This window comes from Ailuropoda melanoleuca, chromosome 8, assembly GCF_002007445.2.
Source record: "Ailuropoda melanoleuca isolate Jingjing chromosome 8, ASM200744v2, whole genome shotgun sequence".
In the NCBI taxonomy this organism is placed as follows: Eukaryota; Metazoa; Chordata; class Mammalia; order Carnivora; family Ursidae; genus Ailuropoda; species Ailuropoda melanoleuca.
In genome coordinates this window covers 3326107-3349612 of record NC_048225.1, presented here as the reverse complement: position 1 = coordinate 3349612, position 23506 = coordinate 3326107, and the positions used below count along the sequence as shown (strand labels likewise).

The following is a 23506-nucleotide window of genomic DNA, read 5'->3' as shown; positions in this document are numbered from 1 at the left end:
TAATGTAACACAGATAATACAAAATTCACAAAATGAAGTATTTGAAATGCTTCAACTAACACACTTTTCAGGTAAAAAACGTACACAGCAATTAACATAAATCATCAAGTTTGATATGAGACTACAGAAAAATAATCTGTTTAGAATATATGAGAGATAAAATGTTAGTTTTAACTTCATACTCTGATTGTCTATTTCTGAATTGGCCTCTTAAGGCTGTGTTTGGGAGCATTTTAAGATATGTTACAAGTGGGGGCACCTGGGTGGTTCAGTAGGTTAAGCATCTGACCCTTGATCTCAGCTCAGGTCTTGATCTCAGGGTCATGAGTTCAAGCCCCACCTTGGGCTCCACTCTGGGCATGGAGCCTACTTAAAAAATAGTATTTTACAAGTAGACAAATTTTCAAGAGGAGTCATAGTTCAAATCTTCCCTAAGTTAGAATTGGAAGAAATGTATCTCTTAGGCATCTTTTTCTAAAATTCCCAAGAAAAGAGCTAACAGATACCCAATGAAGTGAGAAAGAAAGTAATGTGCACTCACCTAATATACACATGACATGGAATCCTTTTGGGCAGAGTAGAGGTAGGAAAAATGTAAAAGGCCCACAGAGCAGTCTCCCTCACAAAATTATTTTCTCTACTTTCCAAATTAAAGCCACAGACTGTTATAAAGATGAGTGTTTATGCCGTTTTCCTGCAGTCCAGGAAGAACACTTGTTTGTTATGCTCTTAATCAGGCATCTATCAAAACAGAATAAAAACCTTAAACTCTGGAATACACTAAGAGTGTAATCTCCTACGGGATGATAACTACTGTGTTTAGATACTCACATCTGCTGGCGTTATTTCCTTCGCTCAGTAGATCTCATCCAGTCTGCCATGGATTAATCATTCTAGCTACGTTCCAAACTGTCTTAGGAGTTCTGGAAGGTAGTTTAAGTAAACAGACAGTGGCACGAGGCCAACGTGTAACCCTCGTGCACTCTGAAACATCCTCATCACAACCACCGCTGGCCTCTACTCCCCCTCTCCTTGTGCCAAAGGTCTGAGTCAAAAAAGACTTCACAGCACCTGCAAAACTTCATGCAAAACTCTTCACCTCCAAGTCTTGGTCTGTGCTACCTGCTGTACTTAGAGTGCTCTCTTCTCTCACTCTCGTTTCTTCTAAAAAAACCCTATTTCTTCACATTCTTTTTGTTCTGCCCCAAAGAGTATTAGAATCTCCTACTACTTTCAACCTGACATTTACCCATTTCCTTCTTTTAGTTTGTATTTCTACTCCCTGCTCAATGTAGCACAGCACCATGCCTATACCACCCGATGGAACATGATCCCTAAATGCATTTCAACAATTGGTCCTGTGACCGTGACTGCAAATACTTCTCTTTATGCCATTTTGTTCGTTATTCTACAGTCTGTTAGCAGGTAGCATACAGGTAGAGCTAGGCTATAAAAATGCTCAAAGCAAACGAAAATACCTGTGGCACACCCATATTTCCAAAATAAACGAGTGCAGTACAGGATGGAAATGTGGCCAATGTTGCGATAGATCAGAAGGTTATTCTAGCCATTAGCCCATTAGAGACAAAATCACATAGAAAATAAGTGTCAGAAAAATTATTACTTTGATTTTAAACAAAAATTTATCAGAGCAGGTCTGGTTCATGTCCTACAGACTTTAAATTACAGTGTTTCCCAAAGGAATATGAGTAAGGGCTATCTCGGGAAGCGGTGTGGGCTCACATGCAGTAATGCGGCATTTACCCACACACCTGGACAACCACTTCCAACACATTAATGCATTTTTAACTTAACCCAGGTTAACCCTATTAAACAACAATACAATGTTCAAAAATTGTATTTTTTTAAAAAATACATAAATCTGTACACATATTGCAAACTACAGCCCACAGGCCAAATCTGGCCTGCCATCTGCCTTTGTATAGCTTGTAAGGTATGAATGGTTTTTACGTTTTTAAATGTTTGGAAGGAGAGAGGAAAATAAAAATAGGATTTTGTGACACATGAAAATGATGTGAAATTCAAATTTCAGTGTCCACAGAATTTTATTAGGACACAGGCATGCTCCTTCACTTCTGTATTATCGATGGCTGGTTTTCACGACCACATCAGAGTTGAGTAGTTGTGACAGAAACCATACCGTCTGCAAAGCCTAAAGTGTCCTCTATCTGGCTTTTTACAAAAAGTTTGCTGACCCTCAGTAGAGATCATCCTCCCTCATAATGAATGTAACGTAAACTTTTCCTGGCATGTAGTGTAACACAGTGGCTAAAGGCAAGACTTTGTTGACTAACAGAAGCAGCTGAGTCCTAGCTCTGCTACTGGCTGCCAGGTAACTTCAGGTAAATTAATTAAACTCTCTAAATCTGAACTGTCTTGGGAATAAAACAGGATAACAATTCTACTTACCTATTGGGTTTGGGGAGAATTAAATATGCAACACACATAGAAAATTACCCCATGCATAATGACAGTTACGCTGCCAAAAATATATGCCTAAAATGTAGGGACGCGGGAAAGTTGAAAATAAAAACATGGTAAAAGATATACTTGACAAATATGAGCCAAAAGAAAGCTTGGGTAGCTATATAGTGTTGGAAAAACAGACCTCGAGACAAAAAGCATCGTTAAGGAGAGTGAGGTTTATTATATGGTATAAAAAGTTTGTTTATGAGGAGAACACTAAATATTCTAAAAAATTTTTATAGGAAAATGTGTCACAAAGAAAGCAAAAATCTAGAGAAATACAATAAGAAATTGATAAATCTATGACCAAAGTGGGAGATTTCCATGTACATCATCCAATTAGGTCAGAAATTTAGTACAGACACAGAAGAGTCAAACGACAACATGTAATGATTATTTAGAATGCTGGCGGTGCCCCCATCCACTCCAGAAGAAGAAGAAAGTAAAAGCTCTTGCTAAGACTGCATGAAACGTTATTAAAGTTGAACTTGTACCGGAAAATGAAGAAAGTTCTAAGAAGTTTCAAAGGGCTGGTATCACAGAGAATATACTTCCTGGCAGAACCATTAAGTTCCTCATGCCAATGTGTGTTTTGTGTATCTCAACAAACGTACTACAAGGATAAATGAAAAATCTGAATAGCATTCTGAATCAGGAAAGAAACTGAAGCATGGTTGAAAAAGTTCTTCAGACTTCATGCCCAAATATGTTAAGGCATGTTTTATCCAACTTTTGAGTAAATACCATTTTATAGACTCACCCAGAAAACAAGAAAAAAAAAGTAATATTCTGCAGCATATTCCAAGCCAATATAACCTTGTCACAAAATTGCATGTCTGATCACACGTAATTACATGTGTAAAATGACATGTATGGTAAAGGGAGGTGGTGTGGTTTTATTTCCCCTCCACCCCTTCTGGCCGACTGGAATGTGGACATGACTGGAACTTCAGGGGCCACCGTGGACCTTAAAGTGAAGCCAGATGTTGAGGCCGATGTACCAACAACAGAAATCTGACTTCAGGGAGATAAGGAAGCTGCCACAGCAGTTATAGTAACAGCTCCGTATCATGTGTGCGTCATGCATACACAGGTATTCATACTGATACATATATACCGTTCCTTTGTTTTTGTTATTATCTGAAGTCTAAACTCTTCCTGTTGATACACAACCCAAGATGGAAATCAGCTTCCATGGCACTTTCCTTAGAAATATGACATCACACAATATCTTCTGAAGTCATTCTTTCCAAATACACAGAGAAGTCTTCCTGACAAGTATTCAGTAAGTAAAATGTACAATTTCTGGGTCCCTTTGTAGATGTTAAGGCACAGAAGTGACACACGTGAGGTCTCGGTTGCAGATCGTTCAGCCCGGCAAGTCCATGGAAGCCGCATTGGAGAGGCTTCCGGTGAAGCTCAGGAAGCAGGCTGGCTGATGCAGGAGAATGAAGGTCTGAGCAGAGGCGCTAGTGCGATCCCCCTCACGTCTGTCTTCCACGCACTTACGTGGAGGAGGGGATGTTTCTGGCATATTTCTGTGAGGCACACATTTATCAAAGCTGATGGCTGGTTGGCTAGGACTGCATGAGGAAGACCAAGGAGTAAGGAAGCTTCTTCCTTTTCTAGCATGCAAGGCAGAGTACACTTCTAAGGCAGAAATGTATGAAAAGGAGCAAGTTCAGGGGGCGGGTGATAGATTCACTCTTGGAATGTTGAGATGTTAGGTACAATGGGACTTCCAATGGTTACCATGAAAATGAGTCTGGTTCAACAATGAGCACTGAGCTCTATCTAAATACAGTGAAGATGAGACATTAAGATTCATATTTATGGAGTGTGACTGAACGGCAGGTCCAGTCCTTGTTCAGGGAATCTCATTGAGCAAGTCCCTGCTATTACAGACCTCAAAGAGTCTGGTGACAAAAGCACAGAATTAAACAGAGAGAATCCTGTGTTTGATACAAGTAACGAAAAATGCAATGGGAGCACATGGAAGGGGGCTTATCACTCAAGGGCAGATGTGCAGAAAAAAACCTCTTGAAAGACATTATGCTCAGACCTGAAGGATGAGTAGTAGGAGTCACACCAGGAAACAGAGATGTGCACTAAATGTTTGAGGCTGAAGGAATGGCATGTGCAGAGCATCAAGGAAAGCTGAAGGTATAGTGTGCTCAGCATCTTGAAAAGGCCATTTTCAGTGGGGCTGGGTGTTCCAGCAGAAGTGGACGACCCAGCGAGATGGGAGAAGTAATCAAGAGATGGGCTGGGCAGCATCGCTGAAGGAATCTGGACCTTAGATGAAGGATAATGCAAGTCATCAGATCATCCTAATTAGCAATGTGCTACAGGGAGCTTCGGAGCCAGGTTTACAGAGGCAACATGGCTGAGGACAGAGCTGAGGGGGAATGCCAGCATTTTAAGAGAAGTCAGAGTAAGAGAAGTCTATGAAGGAAACGAACTACAAGAACCACAAATTTATGCTTGTTTGTGTCTTCATCAATTCCGCATTTATACTCAGACATGTCCCTGTATTAAAAAAGGTGTATGTCTCATAATACATTAACCAAATATCTTTGAAACAAAATGATAAATATTAATTGGAGTTTAAGCATAAACTGTTATGGCATTAGTACAGTAATAATGCTGCTGATAATAATAATAAGTAATACAGCAACTATAACATATGCAGTTTGTCGTACGTCAGGAGCCATGTGAGCACTTTATAAACAACTCCTAGCGACCTGGTAGATCGCAGACATCCAGCGATTTTAGGAAACCTATGCAAGGTCAAACATGTAATCAGCAGTGCACTGGGATCTGATTCCAGGTCCCTTTCCGTTGTGCTCCACTGTCCTCCATGGACGGCGTCTGGGTTACAGGACTGGACTAATGCTGGAACTACTTCTGTCTGGACAGGCAAAGGTATGGCAGAACTGCCACAGCCTCAACTCATATCTAAGGACCGTTTCCATCATATGACACAGTAACCTTCTGCTTTCCACAGCCCTGACACCACATGTTATAATGTGGTGTAAACTATAAAGCACATCACCTGAGTGAACCTTACCCCTGAGAAGTTTTGCACTACAAGGATTTAACCTTGATTGTGCATTGTCACTAAACACACGTTTGTCCCATTTTCATAAGAGAAGGAACAGTTTGTAGAGACAACATACGTTACCTTGAGGCAATGTGTTCGGTCAGAGCTCGAAAAGAAAGATCTTCCCCCAGATCTGCAGATAAGTGACTTTTTTTTTTTAAATAAAGAAGTTGTCAGAAAATTACAGTTATTTTCAAACTTACTGCTTTAGAAAGGTATGGGTCACTGAAAAGATGAAGCCAGTGAGAAACCCTTGCCATTTGTTTTTGGGGGGTAAGAAAACTGCTCAAATATTATATCCACATTCCCTCGATCTAAGGAACCTCAAGGAACATGTCCCTTCCCCGTCCCCCCTCCCACCCCCCTCCCCCGGAGTCCGCAGGTCTGTCTCAATAACTCAACTGACAGGTTGACTCTACGCTCAGGCCTCTATCATGACAAAATTTTATTTTTTTTTCTTTTAAATTTTCTTTATTTATTTGACAGAGAGAGAGACAGCCAGTGAGAGAGGGAACACAAGCAGGGGAAGTGGGAGAGGAAGAAGCAGGCTCCCAGCAGAGGAGCCTGATGTGGGGCTCAATCCCAGGACCCTGTGATCACGCCCTGACGCTTAACGACTGAGACACCCGGGTGCCCCAATCATGACAAAATTTTCTAAACAAATTTAATATTTCAATAAAAGCATTAATATGGTCACCCATGGGGGAAAAACAGAACTCTGATGGATGCCATACAACTGTTTGTAACTTGTTTGAATTTTGAATTTCAATGGGGGGGCACAATCTCACCTTTCCAGTGAGTTGGGCTTCTAAAGGTCTTACCCAGATCTGCTCTCTGCTCTTCCATTCAGATGGAACCCCAACAACGGGAAGCAAATGGGAAAGGAGGAACATCCAGATAGTCAACAATGCATCTAGTGCCTCCCAGCTGACAGCTGAACTGACCCGGCACAAATATTCATGGAAGGCTGCATGTCTACTTGCCCTGCCATTACACTCAGGCCTCTTTAACCTTTCAAATAAATGTTTGGAAGGCTGCTGACACCACGGAAGCAACCGTAGGCTTCTGTCCTTCTCCAGACTTTCTCCAATTTGTTCATACACTGCTTACTTTCCTGCTCTTTGCTCGGATCCCTTCTCTGACTACCCTCCTTGTAGCTTTACTTCATTGCTCTTTGATAATCCCCTTGTCTGGCAGTGCAGCTCAATGCATTCTCCTTGTTGTATTTTAGCACACCTTTAGGATATGACTTTCAGCATTTGCCCTCAACCCCTCCATTCTGTAACGAGGGAAAGTGGGAGGTAATGGACATGTGCCTCCCTCTGCCTCCTTTCACCAAGGAAAAGGGACTGGACACATAACCCTCTTTGTGAGAACAACCACTGGTGCTCCTTCATCCATTCACTTGCCCCTTAGTCTACTGCTCCCCTTCCCAACCCACAGTGGAAACAGCCTGTGGAATCTGGGTTAATGAGGGCAGAAAATAAACACTGCAGGTGATACTAAAAGAGATGGTGTGAAGGGAGCAGAGGCTGCTTTGCCTGCTTCTGATTACTTTTTCTCCCTCAATTACAAGTCAGAACCTCCATAGGAAGCTCCGTTGTTATTTTTATACAGGGTTTTTTTTTGTTTTTTTTTTTTTTTGCTCTCCTACTGGCTTGGTTCCAGTAGGAAGGCAGTGATACATGCTTGAAAGATACAGATAAGTGTTGTTCTCCTCCTGGTAGAATGGGTTATCCTCATACTTGGCAACTGGCAACAAGTAAATATTTGGCATTGTCAGCCTGACTAGAAATGTAATGAAAATCAGTAACCAAACGTATTGGGATGAGCTATAAAAATAGTCTAAATCCTAATGAGTTCACGATAAACACAGGTAATTGCCTGAGGTTCGTCATAGGATGTTTATAGAAAGGGAATTCACAAAAATTAACAAAACAGGAAACAACAAATGTTGGCCAGGATGTGGAGAAAGGACACTGTTGGTGGGAATGCAAACTGACGCAGCCACTCTAGAAAACAGTGCAGAGGTTCCTCAAGAAGTTAAAAATTGAGCTACCCTACGACCCAGCAATTGCACTACTGGGTATTTACCCCAAAGATACAGATGTAGTGAAAAGAAGGAGCACCTGCACCCCACTGTTCATAGCAGGATTGTCCACAATAGCCAAACTGTGGAAGGAGCCAGGATGTCCTTCAACAAACAAACGGATAAAGAAGATGTGGTCCATACATACAATGGAATATTATTCAGCCATCAGAAAGGATAAATACTCACCATTTGTACCAACGTGGATAGAACTGGAGGGGATTATGCTAAGTGAAGTAAGTCAAGCAGACAAAGGCAACTATCATATGGTTACGCTCCTATGTGGAACATAAGCAATAGCACGGAGGACCATAGGGGAAGGGAGGGAAATCTCAAGGGTGAGAAATCAGAGAGGGAGATGAACCATGAGAGACTATGGACCCTGGGAAACAAACTGAGGGTTTCGGAGGGTGGGGAGGGGGTAAAAGGGTGATGGGTACTAAGGAGGGCACGTGTTGTGATAAGCACTGGGTGTTATATGCAACTAATGGATCACTGAACACTACATCCAAAACTAATGATACAGTGGCTAACTGAACATAATAAAGGAAAAGGGAATTCCTCTTCATCCTCATGTGGGTTTTAGACTCAAAGGTTTTTCCCCTGGGGTTAGGAAATAAATGGAAAATGGGGCTTAATATATCAAGAATTAAAGATAAATTTTTTATCCCTTCTTGGATAACACCTGGTTAGGATCTGAAAGATCCTTACTTCTCCTGAATTCATGCATCAATTATCTTTGTTTTGCTATCATGTTTCTAATTTTGTTTTTAATAAGAAAAATGGACCATATGCATGTTAAGTGGCACAACTAATGGCAGACGTGTGCAGGTGTACAATAGCCCGTATGGGAACTGAAGAGTGGAAATGGGTGCTTGTAAGCACCACTCCACACTGACCATTCCTCTGCATGGCACCGAGCCCAGCTGACAGGTGCACAGTTACCCCTGAAAATCTTTCCCAACTCACACCTCTCTGAAACGAATTTCAAAGAGGGAGCAGAACCAGGAGGAGTATTTTGGTGTGAACTGAAGTCGTTATGCCATATTCCTTGGAGGTTTCTGCTGGGTCGTCCCCCTACATTATTTCTGTCTGAGTTTACCAAAAGTCCATGACTGGTAATGACTGACAGAGGGTTGAGGCTCCCAGTTCCCTGGAATCGTGCTGCCTATCCACATTAGGTTCGGAGGGCAGGAAGAGAAGGAAGCAAAGAGTAAAAGAACAACAATATGAGAAGAAATACAGAAGTCGAGTTGAGAACCCAAAGGGAAGACAGGAGAGTTCTCTGGAGCATTTCATTCAGGCTTACTTACTGGGGAGCAATAGAGGTATCACTGAAAGGTATTCCATGACTCTTCACTTGTTCCTATTTCTGTTATTTAGATCTTGACTTTTTGCAAAAGGATTTAAGGTCATTTATAAAGAAAAGGCATGTATGTAGCAAAACCCCAAAAGTAGAAATGAAACAGCAAGATCCTTGCCCTCCCCACGCAAAGTTGTCTTTCCATCCGCCTTCCCTCCTTGCTCTGGCTTCAGCACAGGGGAAGCACATGTACATTATGCCAGCCCCCAACACTGTTTCCTAGGTTTTTCAAAGTATGTTATGCTACGTGTAGAATATATTTTTGTAAAAAGAAAAAAAAAGCTAAAAAAAACAGGCCAGAGGAAATAAGCCAAAACAAACCAAAGTAAAGTTTTCTACTCTATGCCTTGCCAAATGTATCTCTCCTAGGGACAATTTACATAATGCTATAATACTAATTCAGATACTGAATACAAGATATTCAGTGACCTGTGAAATAACACTGCTAGCCTGGAAAGTACTGATGTGATAAAACATTGAACATTAAGCCTTAAAGAGAAGCAGGAAGAAGTAAAACATGGTCAGTGTCAGCCATTGCTTACTCCGGATGTGAGATCAAAAGGGCTGGCCTTCATAGCAGTTCTGTGGAAAACACTGACAGTGATCATTAGAATTTTAAAAATGTTAGGTTTACATCTCCTCAACTCTCCCTTGATCATAAATTCACCTTGTGACCAGTGGTGTTGGAAATGGCCAAAAAGCCATCATAAATATGTAAAATTCTGGGCAATAGGCACAAGTAAAAAATATTTCCCTTTAAAATGATGTATTTCAAATGGGAAAATAACCACTGCTTATATTACTTAAATTAACGTCTTTTTCACTGAAGGAAAATGATTTCCCTTTAAGTCGATTTGAAAAGATTTTCAAGGTTTTATGTTACCAAAAATATAGATTACTTTAAAATGCTACAAATACTTAGCTTAATTATATCTAAATCAAGAACAGTATTTTTCAGGCTTCTCCACATTTTTTCATGATAAGAAAACTGCATTTAATTCAAGGGCTATCCTTATAGGAAGAATTTTTCATTTTGACCAGTCTATGAGCTCTCTGAGACACTAAAATATGATATCATCAAAAACAAAACAAAACAAAATATGGTATCATTAATAAAATATGAATTACATGATTAGTTATTAGAGCACTAAAATTTTTTGGCACCAGTTGTCAAGGACTTCACTTGATTAATCCATGAGTCCATTTCATGTTTATAGCATGCTTCTCAGGGGTTACTACACTATACACAAAATGTATAAAGGTAATATGATATAATAATTACTGGTGAAAGATTTCTGGGGGAAGGAAAGATATGTAAATGTGTACACAATGCAATGTGAAAATTACTATAAAAAGGATCTGTACAGGGTATTCTCTAAGTTCTTTTCCTATATGAATCTAGAAAAGATTCAGATGTTTCATTCACAGTGCAATCTGTTATTCCAAATGAGTTCGTTGTTTAGATACACTGTGTTGTCCCATACGGTAGCCATAAGGCAAATGCGGATACTTAACCAATTAAAACTTAAATTTAAAATTCAGATCCTCAAGTCCATAAGCCACATTTCAAGCACTTAGTAGCCTTAAATTTATCAACTCAAAAATCTTACTGAAGTTTTGTTCTAAGTTAAAATCGTAAAACATCAAGTTATGTATCAAAGGCAAGCTCCTGGCTGTCAAGTGGAATCTTGTATACTGTTTCCTAATGAACCCATATCAAGTGAGTCAACTTACTTTCGGTACTGTCCTACTCATCACTGCATTCTTAATACCTATCAAAGTGCCTGATACAGACAAACTGAACAGTAAATTTTTATTGAATGACAAATGGATAGATTAAATAAATAAATGAATGAACACTTTGTTTTCTTCTTTGAGAGGCAGTCAAATGAAAAGAAGCAGGGAGTCACCTGCTAAAGAGACCGCTGATGCCACCTCCTATCTTTCTTTTTCTGCCCACCCTTTCTAGGTTAGGAATAGACTGTTTACAATATAAAATATAAAGAAACCTTACAGAAGGGTGAATGGGCCTTCAAGACAATGCAGTATAACTTTCCACCTTCTCTGTCTATATTTCTGTCTCCCTAAGAGATGTGGACAAAAATACTGGAAGGTTCATGCAGCTCCTCAATAGCAAAACAGAACTTGAACACAGGTCTTAGAGAGGAAAGGAAGCATCATTCCTTTTACTGACCAGGATTCAACACGAAAACAGTAAGTTATGACAGAGTGAATCCCTTGCATCTTATGAGATCATTATTATCACTACAAGGATTAAGATTTCAGGAGTAATGAGTGGATCAATGAAATAACATATTCCAAAATAAGAATTTCTGGGGCGCCTGGGTGGCTCAGTCGTTAAGCGTCTGCCTTCGGCTCAGGGTGTGATCCTAGAGTCCTGGGATCGAGCCCCACATCAAGCTCTTCCGCTGGGAGCTTGCTTCTTCCTCTCCCACTCCCCCTGCCTGTGTTCCCTCTCTCGCTGCCTGTCTCTCTCTCTGTCAAACAAATAAATAAAATCTTTAAAAAAATCAATAAATAAATAAAAATTAAAAAAAAGAATTTCTGATACATCAGAAAGCCATATTCTACTCAAGTTTGTGGAGAAATTCAGGGTCATATTAAGGCGATTTCTTACAACATGAAAACAAAAATTTTTTAAAGATTTTATTTATTTATTTATTTATTATTTGACAGAGAGAGAGACAGCCAGTGAGAGAGGGAACACAAGCAGGGGGAGTGGGAGAGGAAGAAGCAGGCTCCCTGCAGAGCAGGGAGCCTGGTGTGGGGCTTGATCCTAGCACCCTGGGATCACACCCTGAGCTGAAGGCAGATGATTAACGACTGAGCCACCCAGGCGCCCCATAACATGAAAAGTAACAGAAGATCAGAGAAAAGTACCAAAATGGACTAAACCATCTTATTTCTTTACATTTGGTTTTGTACATTAAAAAAAAATTCTTGTCTTTAATGCTTTAATGTTGATATATTCTCTTTTTTTCTGCACGATGTGAAAATATGGATGACTTAGCCAACTATGTTTATGACAGAAAGTAATCATGTTCACAGCTGAGGTTCACGCCAAAGTTGGTGACAGTGACACATAATCCTAAACCCAGTATCTTAGAGCAAATAAACTGGTCTTGTGATTCTAAAATTATAAAAGAAGCAAAAGATCGAAGACAAAATCCCACAGGAGGTTTCCTGCTGTTTATTTTGGAATATAATGCATTGCTGCAATTCTAATCACTAAGCTTTAAAAAAGAACTAAAAAAAAAAGATTATAGAACTTCTTAAGTTAATTCTCACACTGAAAAGTCAAAGTATCTCAAACATGTATACAAATGAATGGATTGTCAATAATCTAACATTCTTTACTTTGTTTTTCCAATATATGAGATGTACAGTATCACTTATTAATCTTCACAGCCTGATAAAGTGAAAGGCTGCAAGCAAGCAAAAAGCCTTAGCACCAAAGCTGTGCTGCCTTGACACCATGCTTCAAGTACTCAAAATTTTACATTTCAAACACTACGTATGAAACTAATGATGTGCTATATGTTGTCTAATTGAATTTAAACTAAAAAAAATTCTCAATTCTACGGTTCAACCTACCTTTTCTTTTTCTTTTTTAAAATAAAATTAGAGATACATAGATGTAGACATAAAAATCAACCTGCTACTTTCTAAAGACATTCCAAGACATTAAATCATCTGCACTTGAGGTAAAAGACATATTTATTTCCTGATTGTACCTGAAATATCATCATGGAAATTTTCATAGAATTATTTGATTTCGGCTAAGTAACAAAGCACGGTTTGCTCATGAATAACCTCGTACATTTGAAGCTTGTTTAATTACAATTTTTCGCCCAGAGTCAAGATAAAATTACTAATAATTCACATCGACCATTTTCTGATTCTAGCCACATTAGGGCTCAAAATATTTCCGTGAATCACAAAAGTGATACAAGACCATTTCGAGTAAAAAACGAGAGTTTCACTTACGTAACCATGAACGTGCGACTTACCCCTGTCGGTGTCGTACAGGAAGACGAAACAGTTCCACTCGTAGTGATCCAGCAGGCTCAGGAGCGCCCCCCGCAGGGAGGGCCTCAGCTGCAGCACGAACTGGCTCTCCCCTTCCGTGGGGAAACTGGGCGTGATGAGCGAGATGTGTAAGGCGCTGCAGAATGAGGTCAGGGTATGTACCGACCTCTTATCATAAAGTCCGAAAATGGCAAAAACTCCTCTAGAATACTGGGAACAGACTGAAAAAAAGAAAAAAAAAAAACGCAAACTATTAGCACACTCTCAAACTGTGGACTTCCACATCGACAGTCTATGAAGCTAAAAAAAAGTGTGACTCACAGGAACCTCAAGGAATGTTATGTAAGGAAAGAGTAAGAGTCAAGCGTATAATTAATTGTGTGCTCAATTAACGCATCTGTGCGTGCGCACCCAGGGCCCCGCACTGGGCGAGACAACGAGGAGCCACAGGCTTCCTTTCTCAAGGAGCCAATTTGGCTTCCGGTGCAAGATGGCGCCGCCGGAAGAGGCCGCGCTCACCTCTCCCGCCGAGTCTGCGCCAACTTGGGGAGCAGCTCCTCCCGTAGAACCGAGGGCCTATGGAGCCGCTCCGCCGGGAGAACCGAGGGCCCCGGGAGCCGCTCCCCCGGGAGAACCGGAGCTGCTGTGCTAGGACGGAGGCACCCGGATTAGATCCGCCTGCCGTGGGGCGCGGGAGAAAGCCCGGGTGTAAAGGAGCAAGCAGAACACACAGGCCTCAGCCCTAGAACCCTGCCAAGCGGCGGGGGAGCTGCTGGCACCGCTCCAGCTGCAGAGGCTGGCGAGCGCCACTGTTTACACTGGCCTCCACCTTGCGAGCGCCTGGTGCTGACGGGAACAGGGTTCTGGGCGCCACGGCCGGCCTGCTGCCTCCGCGAGCCCTGGCTCTAGCCCCAGATGCCCTCGGGCACAGGAAAAAAAAACCCGCAGTTTAAAAGAGCAACTAGAATACAAACGATCCAGCCTTAGAGCTCCACTGAGCAGCGGGGAAGCTGCTGGAAGAACTCTGAGTCCAAGGGGCTGGCGAGCCCACGCTCTCTGTGCCCCTCCACCTTGATCCCATGGAGCAGGGTCTGGGCAGCCGAGTTGGCCTGCCGCCTCAGTGCGCCCCGGCCCTGAGCCCACACCATTTTCAGGCGTCCCCCCAAGGTGGGCCCAGCATGACGCACCGCGGGGCACCCCAACCAGCGGGGTATGATGAAACAGGCGCCCAGCACTCCAGCTCGAGACAGCTGTGCAGGCCTCCTCTCCACCTGCCAGCCAGGGCACGCCCTGCACCGAGCTCCCAGGGACACCCCGCTTCACCAGCTTCGGCTTCTGCCGTCCTCCCGGGGCACCCTCACTGCAGGGAGGCGGGGGACCGCTGCAGCCCGTGCCCGCTTCACCCTCAGCCAACCCTCCGGGGAATCCCAGCCCACCGCAGCCACCAGGCACACAGAATCTACACCGGGGATGACCATCCATGGGGTCATTTCTTCAACTTTAGGAATAGTAGCTGTTCGCCTAACTCACTGAAACACAGAAAGTCGAGCAAAATGAGAAGACAGAGGAATATGCTCCAAAAGGAAGAACAAGACAAAACCCCATAAAAAGAACTAAAATAAAACGGAGATAAATAATGTACCTAAATTCGTTACTTTGTGGCTTTTTTGTTTGTTTTTTGCAGTGGCAGTTTTTTTCCCCCCCCCCCCCCCTGCAACCTTAGAGTTTTCTAGAACCATGTTTCGAAAACAAGCTGTCTGGAAAATCACTACTGTGGTGCCCTCGATGCTTGGAATTGTGACGAGCTGTGCAGATTCTAGGTAAAGCGAAGACAAAGCCATTTCAAAACCCAGTAGAACCAAGTCCTCTTGCAGTAAGAGGACTTGCAGTAAGAGGACCTGCAGTGAACAGGTGCACAGCCTTCCCTTCTTTCTTGTCTATGCTCCTGGTTGTTGCAAATACATAAGAAAAAATAAAAACAAAAAAACCCCACCTCTTTTCAAGGGTCTTGTCTAGCTTCATTTTGATCCCTTCTTTGGCATGACTGAATCCTAGTCCAAATTTGGGTGACTTTTTCTAATTTACCTTTTAAAGGATACAAACTTGCATTAAAAAATACTTTTTCTGATTATGAAGGAAAGCATGGCTGTTCGAATTCCAAATTCTTATAGTCTAATACATGCGGTGAAAGGTCCCATTTCTCCTTGGCTTATATAGCTAGTTTAAGAAGTCTTTAGTTCTCTAAAATGTTGATGTNTTATATAGCTAGTTTAAGAAGTCTTTAGTTCTCTAAAATGTTGATGTTTTTCTGATTTTGGTTACTACTTTTAATTGCTAAATTTATTAAGAAGCCTAGGGGCGCCTGGGTGGCACAGTGGTTGAGCTTCTGCCTTCGGCTCAGGGCGTGATCCATGCGTTGTGGGATCGAGCCCCACATCAGGCTCCTCTGCTGTGGGCCTGCCTCTTCCTCTCCCACTCCCTGTATGTGTTCCCTCACTCGCTGGCTGTCTCTCTCTCTGTCAAATAAACAAATAAAATCTTTAAAAATAAATAAATAAATTTATTAAGCCTAGAATACTGGATAATCTAGAGGTATTTATCTCAGGAGTAGTTCATTGTGATACAAAGAAATTAGATTTTGCTTTGTTGAAGTAGTAATAGGATCTTGGAAAAAAATTAATTATCCTAATAACATTTATATCTATATTCTATAATATCCGGGCTTTAGGAAATTATGAGGCATAATTAAATAAGATAAATTAATAAAACCTGGCAGTGTTTTTTCTGTTCTTGTTTATTATGCCTCTGGAATTGGGGATAGAGTCTGAGCAATGTAATTATAGCAGAAGGTACCAATTAACAGAAAATGGATGTTATTGGTCTTCTGTAGACAATATGCTCTAAGAGATATTGTATATGTTCTGGAAAAAGTAACACCTAACTACGGGCCCAGCATCTATATTCAAATGGACAAGACTAGGATGGACTAGACTTTAAAATATGGGGGAAAGACTATAAACTTGGCAAACCAGTTCAAATTCTAGTGCTTTTGCTTGTTAGCCGGGTGACTTTGGCTAAGTTATTTAATCTTACTTGTCTCAATTATAAATATATAATATGCCAAAGACTAAATAAAATAATGTATATAAAACTACAATCCTATACAGGAGATAATTAGTAAGTGGTAGTTTTTGTTTTTTTGTTTTGTTTTGTTTTTTTAGATTTTATTTATTTTTTTGAGACAGAGAGAGAGTGAGAGAGAGCACAAGCAGGAAGCCCAATGCGGGGCTCGATCTCAGGGCCCTGAGATCATGACCTGAACCAAAGGCAGACGCTCAACTGACTGAGCCACCCAGGAGCCCCATAAGTGGTAGATTTTATAAAGAAATTCCATGAAGGAAGAACATCCAATTCTAATTCTTTGCTCGCCCAGGAACTACAATTTTATCACCTGAGTAGACTGACCAACCTGGAAAGCTTGTTCTGACAGTGTGACTGGCTGAAATTTTCTTGCAAGGCATAAGAAACATCATGATGTAGCATTTGGGTATCTGGGGTTTCAATCCAATTCGTTTCTATAACTTAAGAAACCTTTCCTGATAAATCAAGTTGCTGGATCAGATATGAATCTTGTGAATGTTACACCAAGGCTTTGGATATCTTTATATAAGTGCTGTACATTTAGCATATAGCCAGGAGTCCCCTGGCCCCCTTGTAAAGTTTTCCTATTGTCCTGTTCTCTCGATGTTCACGCAAACTGAGGGCCCACTCTCAATCTTTAATCAGTAAATAATCTGATTCAAATACTTTTTATTTTCCTTTATTGAAAACAGAAGTTGAAGAGCTTCAGAACTCTAACCTAAGATCCTGGCTTTCAGTTTGGTGCTGAAAGTGCACACAGATTTCAGTGGCTGTTCAAGAAGATGTAAGCAAACGGGGGGCACCTGGGTGGCACAGCTGGGTGGGTGTCCAACTCTGGCTTAAGGCTCAGGTCGTGGGATCAAGCCCCTCATCAGGCTCCGGGCTCAGCAGGGAGCCTGCTGGGGTTTCTCTCTGTGCCCCTCTCTCTAGTGTGAGCACACACACTCTCTCTCTTTAAAATAAACAAATCTTGGAAAAACAAAGAAAACGTAAGCAAGTCATGTACTTTAAGATACTCAAGCATATATTGAACATTTACATAATCCTTTGCTATGGCATTTTAAAACCATACTTTTGTTAAGTTTTGGTTTCCAAACTCTTTTTCTAGGAACCCCATGAGTTCCCTGAGAGGGCTTCATTAGCTTTGCAGGAGAACCTCTGATGAGAGAGGAATTGGTAGCACCCTTTCCCCCCAAAAAGCCCAATAGCACTTCTGATTTCATCTATTTCAAACACTGAGCTGCTGCCGACATCAAATTTTATGTACCAATAGTATTACACTACTAAAAAAAGCCAAAAACAATTAATATACTCTGTACAAAGTTCCTTGATTGTTTTTTCTTTCCTACTGTGTTGTTTTCAATGTAATCATTATGACTTTCCACTACTCTGGTGCTTGCTATAGTATTTAACTTCTTTTATTCCATTTGTTCCTCAACAAACAGTATCTTCTGATATTTAATCATCTTCTGTCTGCTTTCATTCATTTGTGACATCATAAATATCTATCTAACCTGCTTTTTCACAGCCATTTGTCATTCTCCTTCTAATAAGTTTATTTGGAAACTATAGTAAGTTTTAGACTAATAACTTTGCTTTTGGCTGTATTTTGTCACTCACAGTTTAGTTTCCCTTTGCAAATGTCCAGTTTTAGTAGCACTCATTTGAATTTTTTTTTTGGTCCATTTAATCTAGAATTATATGCTTGGCAGATGAGGGTTATTGGGTTTCCTATGTACGTGGATAGATCGTCAGTCAAATGTTCAATGTTATTACTCGATGTGATCCTCTAGATAGTATTTTATTTGATCCAACAGATTCAAATTTTAAAATATAATTATTTCCATATTTAGTACTATAATCTGGCTTTGCAAACACTAAAATCAAATTTCACTTGGTTATTTCTTATGACATCTATTGTTGCTTAGTATACAGATAATTATTCAAACAATGGAACTTCTTAAACTATCTAAATGCATACACAAATTAATGAAAGTAAAATAAGCTGACTATCAATGTGTTCAGAAATGCAAACATAAGAGGGGAGCAAACTGAATTTTAATGTAATGCTTAGTCACTAAATAGATGTGATGAAATTAGATGGATACATATTTTGGGATACAAACACTAATCAGGATAAGACTTCCAATGAAATAATCCAATCATAATTTTAAGCCCATATTCTATATTTTGCTTCACTAATAAGATCACGTAGATCATGTTATTATGTAAATAAACACATAATATAAACAGTTGTAATAATCCATTCATCTTTTACCTCATGGTGTCAATTAATTAGATCTGCCTTTTCATCAGGTAGTCACCCCATTCCATTCCAGATGCCAAACCAAGTCAATTTGTCATGTAATTTGTGATGATTTATAGCCCTCTATCGCATGTAAATCAAACGATGTAGTTTTAGCTCAGTGTTTCTCAAGTTGTGGGACATAAATCCAAGTGATATGCTGGATTTTGCATGACCACCACTGTGCGGGTAAGAAGAGCACAGGCCAGTGCTCCATCTGCTGCCCGTCCATTTCTTGTGTCTCTGCAATTTTCCTCTGCTCTATAGGACTTCCATAAACAAGCCCAGCTGTCCTTCATTTTATAAAACACAGAACCTTCTACACTTACCGCTTCTTACCCTCCCACTCTTCCCCAGGCACTTCTGTTGATGGGGTTTTGCACTTACACTGTTTTCCAACTCATTTCACTTGGCTCGTCTACTTCCCAGCCACCAGAACCACTCTCATCAAGGGTGCCAATGTCCAATGACATCCTAAATCCCCCACGTCACTGGAGTTTCTGCTGGGTTTGGAACTTTGGACACCTGCTGGGCTGCAAACCCAACCAATTCCTATGACCACTATGCCACTTCAGGTAGTTCTGTTAACAGTCCAGCCTTGTGGGGGCGCCTGGCCAGCTCAGTCACGGGGCATGTGACTCTCAATCTCAGGGTCAGGAGTCCAAGCCCCATGTTGGGCGTGGAGTCTAAAAAAAAAAAAAAATCCAGCCTTGTAGATACTTGGATCTGCATGATTAAACTATTCATTTTTCAACATAAACAGAACTGTTTCTTGGTTTGGGTAAACTGTATAAAGCAGTGTAAAAAGTGTTTGTTGGTGTTTAATCCATCTGTAATAGAAAGAATGTACTGCCAAAAAAAAAAAAGTAGATATACTACTACCACTCATTGTTTCATTAAACAAATGCTTATATACTGCCTAATTTATGCCAGTCATTGTGTTAAGCATTTCTAACAAAATACAATTAATACAGTGTTTTCCACTGAGAAGAGAGTCATCCTCTACGTGGTCAGACATATACAAATTGATACTTCAAGACGGTGAATGGAGTGATAGGTAGACGTCATTAGGAAGCACTGAGGAGTCCTTAGCTCAGCCCACAGGCCATAGGGCAGGCTGACTGAAGGAAATCCTACTTGTCTCTGGAGCTCAGGTCTGAATGATAGTGATTAAAGATATAGAAGCCAACAAGTAGGTCGCCTATCGTCGTATTCCTGATTAAAGTTCATATTTAAACTACCTCAGAGACAAATAATATTTAGAAATGTTAGGGAAACAAATATACGCCAGTTGCTTGAATATAAACCTAGCGGTGGGAGAACGGAGTCATCATATGGCATTCGGTTATTAGACACTTTAAAAAAACCTGTCACCAAAACATCAAAACTGTGTGCCCTGTGTAAACATGTACTACAGAGATCCTGGCATTGGACCTAACAACTTCTTTTTTAAAGAATTTTTAAAGATTTTATGTATTTATTTATTTGAGAGAGAGAGAGAGAGAAAGAGAGCTTGTGAGCCAGGGGAAGGGCATAGGTAGAGGGAGAAACGGGTGGGACATACCAACTTCTAAGAGATAATCCTAGAATAGGAGTAATAGAAAATTCCCAGTAATACATGTTTAGGTTCATTATTCCAGCAACAACTGGATTAGATACCAACAAGATGTGGTCTCCATTAATGATGTAATGCTAAATTTGTTTTCAAGGAAATGTGACTACAGAGTATCAAGTGTGATCGATCTATCTATCATCTATCTATCATCTATCTATCTGAGTGAGAGACAGAGAAGATAGGAGAGAGAGAGACAGAGAGAGAGGGTAGGAGAAATTTGAGCATATTTACTGGTTGAGGGAATGGAGACAGAGATAGGATACAGAAGAGAAAGGGGAACTTATTAAGGAAGGCCCCAGAAAGACAGAATGTATAGGGTCAAGGGCACATATGAAGTTGGCCTTGAATGAGATGAGCAGGTGTGTGGAGGGTACTTCATTCCATAGAGTCCACAGATTAAAAGATAAGCTAAGATGTGTGTAGGCTGATATTTCCTGCTTGCACTGATATGAGAGGCAAGGTTGCAGCCATGAGATTCGATAAAGCTGTCTAAAAGTGACACAAGTTACAAATAATTGCAGAGGGTAAGAGAGGAACCTAAGAGCACATAAAATATCTTACAAACTGCATGATGATAAGAAACCCTTCCTATTTTAGCCACAACTATATCGAGCGTAACACATACAACACAGCACCTGGGCCATGGTAAGTGCCCTGTAAAACCTTACTGAACGAATGACAGAACAAAATGAAAGAGTAAATGGATATTGGCAGAAGACAAGATATGAAAATATGAATTAGAGGTGGCAACAATATAGAAATTCACAATTTCCTTTGGGCACAGCATGAGGAGAGTAACCAAAGGGAATAATAATGAGGCATTTACAACTTTCCTCCTTGAAACAAAATCTTCTCTTGGCTTACCCAACACACACTTTCCTGCATTTCCTCTCATCTGAACGTTTGTTCTCAGTTTCCTGGCTTGCATCTCCTCATCTGACCAATCTTTAAATAACGAAAGAACACTTCTTCTAAGCTCTTTCTTTAGATAACGTCATCTATTTCTAGGACTTCAAATATCATTCCTGTGCTAATAATTCCCTGACTAATATCTTTAGTTTTGTTCTTTCCTATGAGTTCAGACTCAAACATCAATACTTCGCATCTCCATTTTGTTGTCTTTTTGGCACCTGAGACCCAGCTGGGCCAAAACAGGACCCTTCATTTTTCTTTCAGAATCTTGTCTCTGTTTTCCCTCATCCCAATTAAAAGCACGACCATCTATGAAAATATTCTTTATTCTTATCTTCCTTCTATTCCCACATTGAAATCATGAGCAAATCTTGAAGGTTTTATCTCCAAAATATCTAAAATATGTCAAAATCTAATTACTCCTCTGTGTCCCCATTATGCCATCACTGTCCTGTCAAGTCTACTATAAAAGTCCTCAAACTATACTTCCTGTTCCCAGTTTTCTTCCTTCCTAATTATTCCCCACTCGCCCGAGAGTGTGGTAAGAAAGCACCTCATCCCCACTTAAAGTCCCAGTGGCTTTTCATCCTATTTAACTAATATCCACATGGCCTAAAAAGCTCTAATGATTTTGTCTTCACTAAACTCATCGACCATTGTCCCTCGCCCACTAGACTAAAAGACTCTCCCTTTTTGTGTTACTTAAATACCTTCTCATCCATTTTAGGGCATTGGCACTAACTGCTCCCTCTGGCCTGGCTGTCCCTTGGCTGTACTACTCACAGTTCCTGTCTCAGTGAAAATGTCAACTCCTCCAAGAGCCTCTGCCCGACTCCTCTAGGAAAAGGGGTTCCCACAGTTCCAGTCACTCTCTTCCACGTGACTTTGTTTTATTTTGTGCTTAGCCCTTGCCACTATTTGAAATTATGTTATTTGAGGGCTTATTTCTCTCTTTTTTCCAGGACAACGTGAGTTCTGCAAGAAGAGGGAATCTGACTGCCTTTCCATTGATGTAACCTCAGGCTCTGAAACTGGCATATGGAAAGTGCTCCCTGAATGTTTGTTGGATGAACGAAATCATGGTTTCTGGTAAAGGCAATAAGGACAGAAGAGAGACTAGGAGAGTGTGGAATGACTGGCTGAAAACCACAAAAATCTACTTTCCTGTTGCCGAGCAGACTCTGACAGTTAAGTGTTCCCTGCTCCCCACCCCGAGGTCTGGGCAACTCACTCTCTGTCTCCAGGGGCATCCTCCTTCCCTTTTGACTGTGCATCCGCTGACCATTTGTTTTTAACTAAGGCTTAGTTACTGAAAACTTCCTGCTATTATGACATAGACATTTCATGATTCCTTATAAGGAAAACAATTATTATCTTAAGTATGTATTAATTTTTTTTAACAATTTAACATTTGGGTAATGAGACAATTCTCTCACCATTGACAAAAACATCTATATTTTATGCTTTTATCAGGGTGATATTCTATTATCATTTCTACACACTTAATTTGAACTTATATGGCATATGGTGAGGCAAGGAGTCCGTCCAGCATGGCGGAGCCTGAGCTGCGTGTGAAAAGCTCCCCTGCCTCCCACCACACAGCAGCCTGGTCCTCAACTGTCCTGGTATTGTTGTCACCCTGTATTTACCTAGTTTCTATCTACTAGTCTTTAGAATCCTGCCATTTATATTTCTTCAAAAAGAAATCTTGTCACGCATCTGGATTTTTAAAAGAATGTTTCTTAAAACACCAACAATCTATTGGAAAACTTGACGAAGTCAGGACATACTAGTTAAGCATCTTCCCTCTTTCTCTTATTATTTGACGTGAAAACGATGAGCTCCTCATATTCGGATTTGAAAAGGCTCAATCAGATGGTGGATAGAGCATGCTGGGCCCAGAATTCATTAATTTATGCCCTTAAGGCATTATCATGGATTATTAATATGTAAAAGCTAATTTTCTTAGACTTGTAAGTGGTGGTTAGCTAGAGTACTTAAAGTTACTGAAGCTAATCACCATAAATGACAAGTTGAAATGCAAATAACACAAAAATCTTTCACTTTAATTCTATCACAATTAAGTACTTCCAGTTTCTCAGATGTCTTCTCTGAAGATGCTTCTGGACAATGCCGTCCAAGACCACAATGAGATATAATCACTTGCACAGCCCTCACAAGCTCCCCTTCAGCTTTATGACATCTCAGCCAGAAAGCATATTTCAATGCTAAATTAAACTAATTGAGAGCTCAGTAAAAATATACAGGCTTGTTTGCCCATTTCTTTCCAGAGTCAGGCCACCATAATGGAAACACATGGCTCATTTTGCTTCCAAGGCCTATAAAGGAATAAGCAGAAGGCTATTTGCAAGACTCAGCACAAGAAGCAAGACTACATTCTGTGTAAAAATGGCTGCCCTAGCAGTAATCTGGGTGCTGTG

At 40.6% G+C, this 23506-nt stretch overlaps 1 protein-coding gene across 10 annotated transcripts in view; it reads right to left on the bottom strand.

The window, feature by feature from the left end:
* Positions 1 to 23506, bottom strand: part of GRIA4 (glutamate ionotropic receptor AMPA type subunit 4) — a 368862-nt gene that overhangs the window by 212251 nt on the left and 133105 nt on the right. For all 10 annotated transcript variants that reach the window (XR_004626994.1, XM_034665671.1, XM_034665670.1 and 7 more), the window contains exon 4: positions 13074 to 13313. Coding sequence is in view for 9 of the 10 variants with exons in the window: in XM_034665671.1 (XP_034521562.1) it covers positions 13074 to 13313 (240 nt within the window). In the remaining variant the exon portion in view is untranslated. The remainder of the gene's footprint in view (positions 1 to 13073; positions 13314 to 23506) is intronic.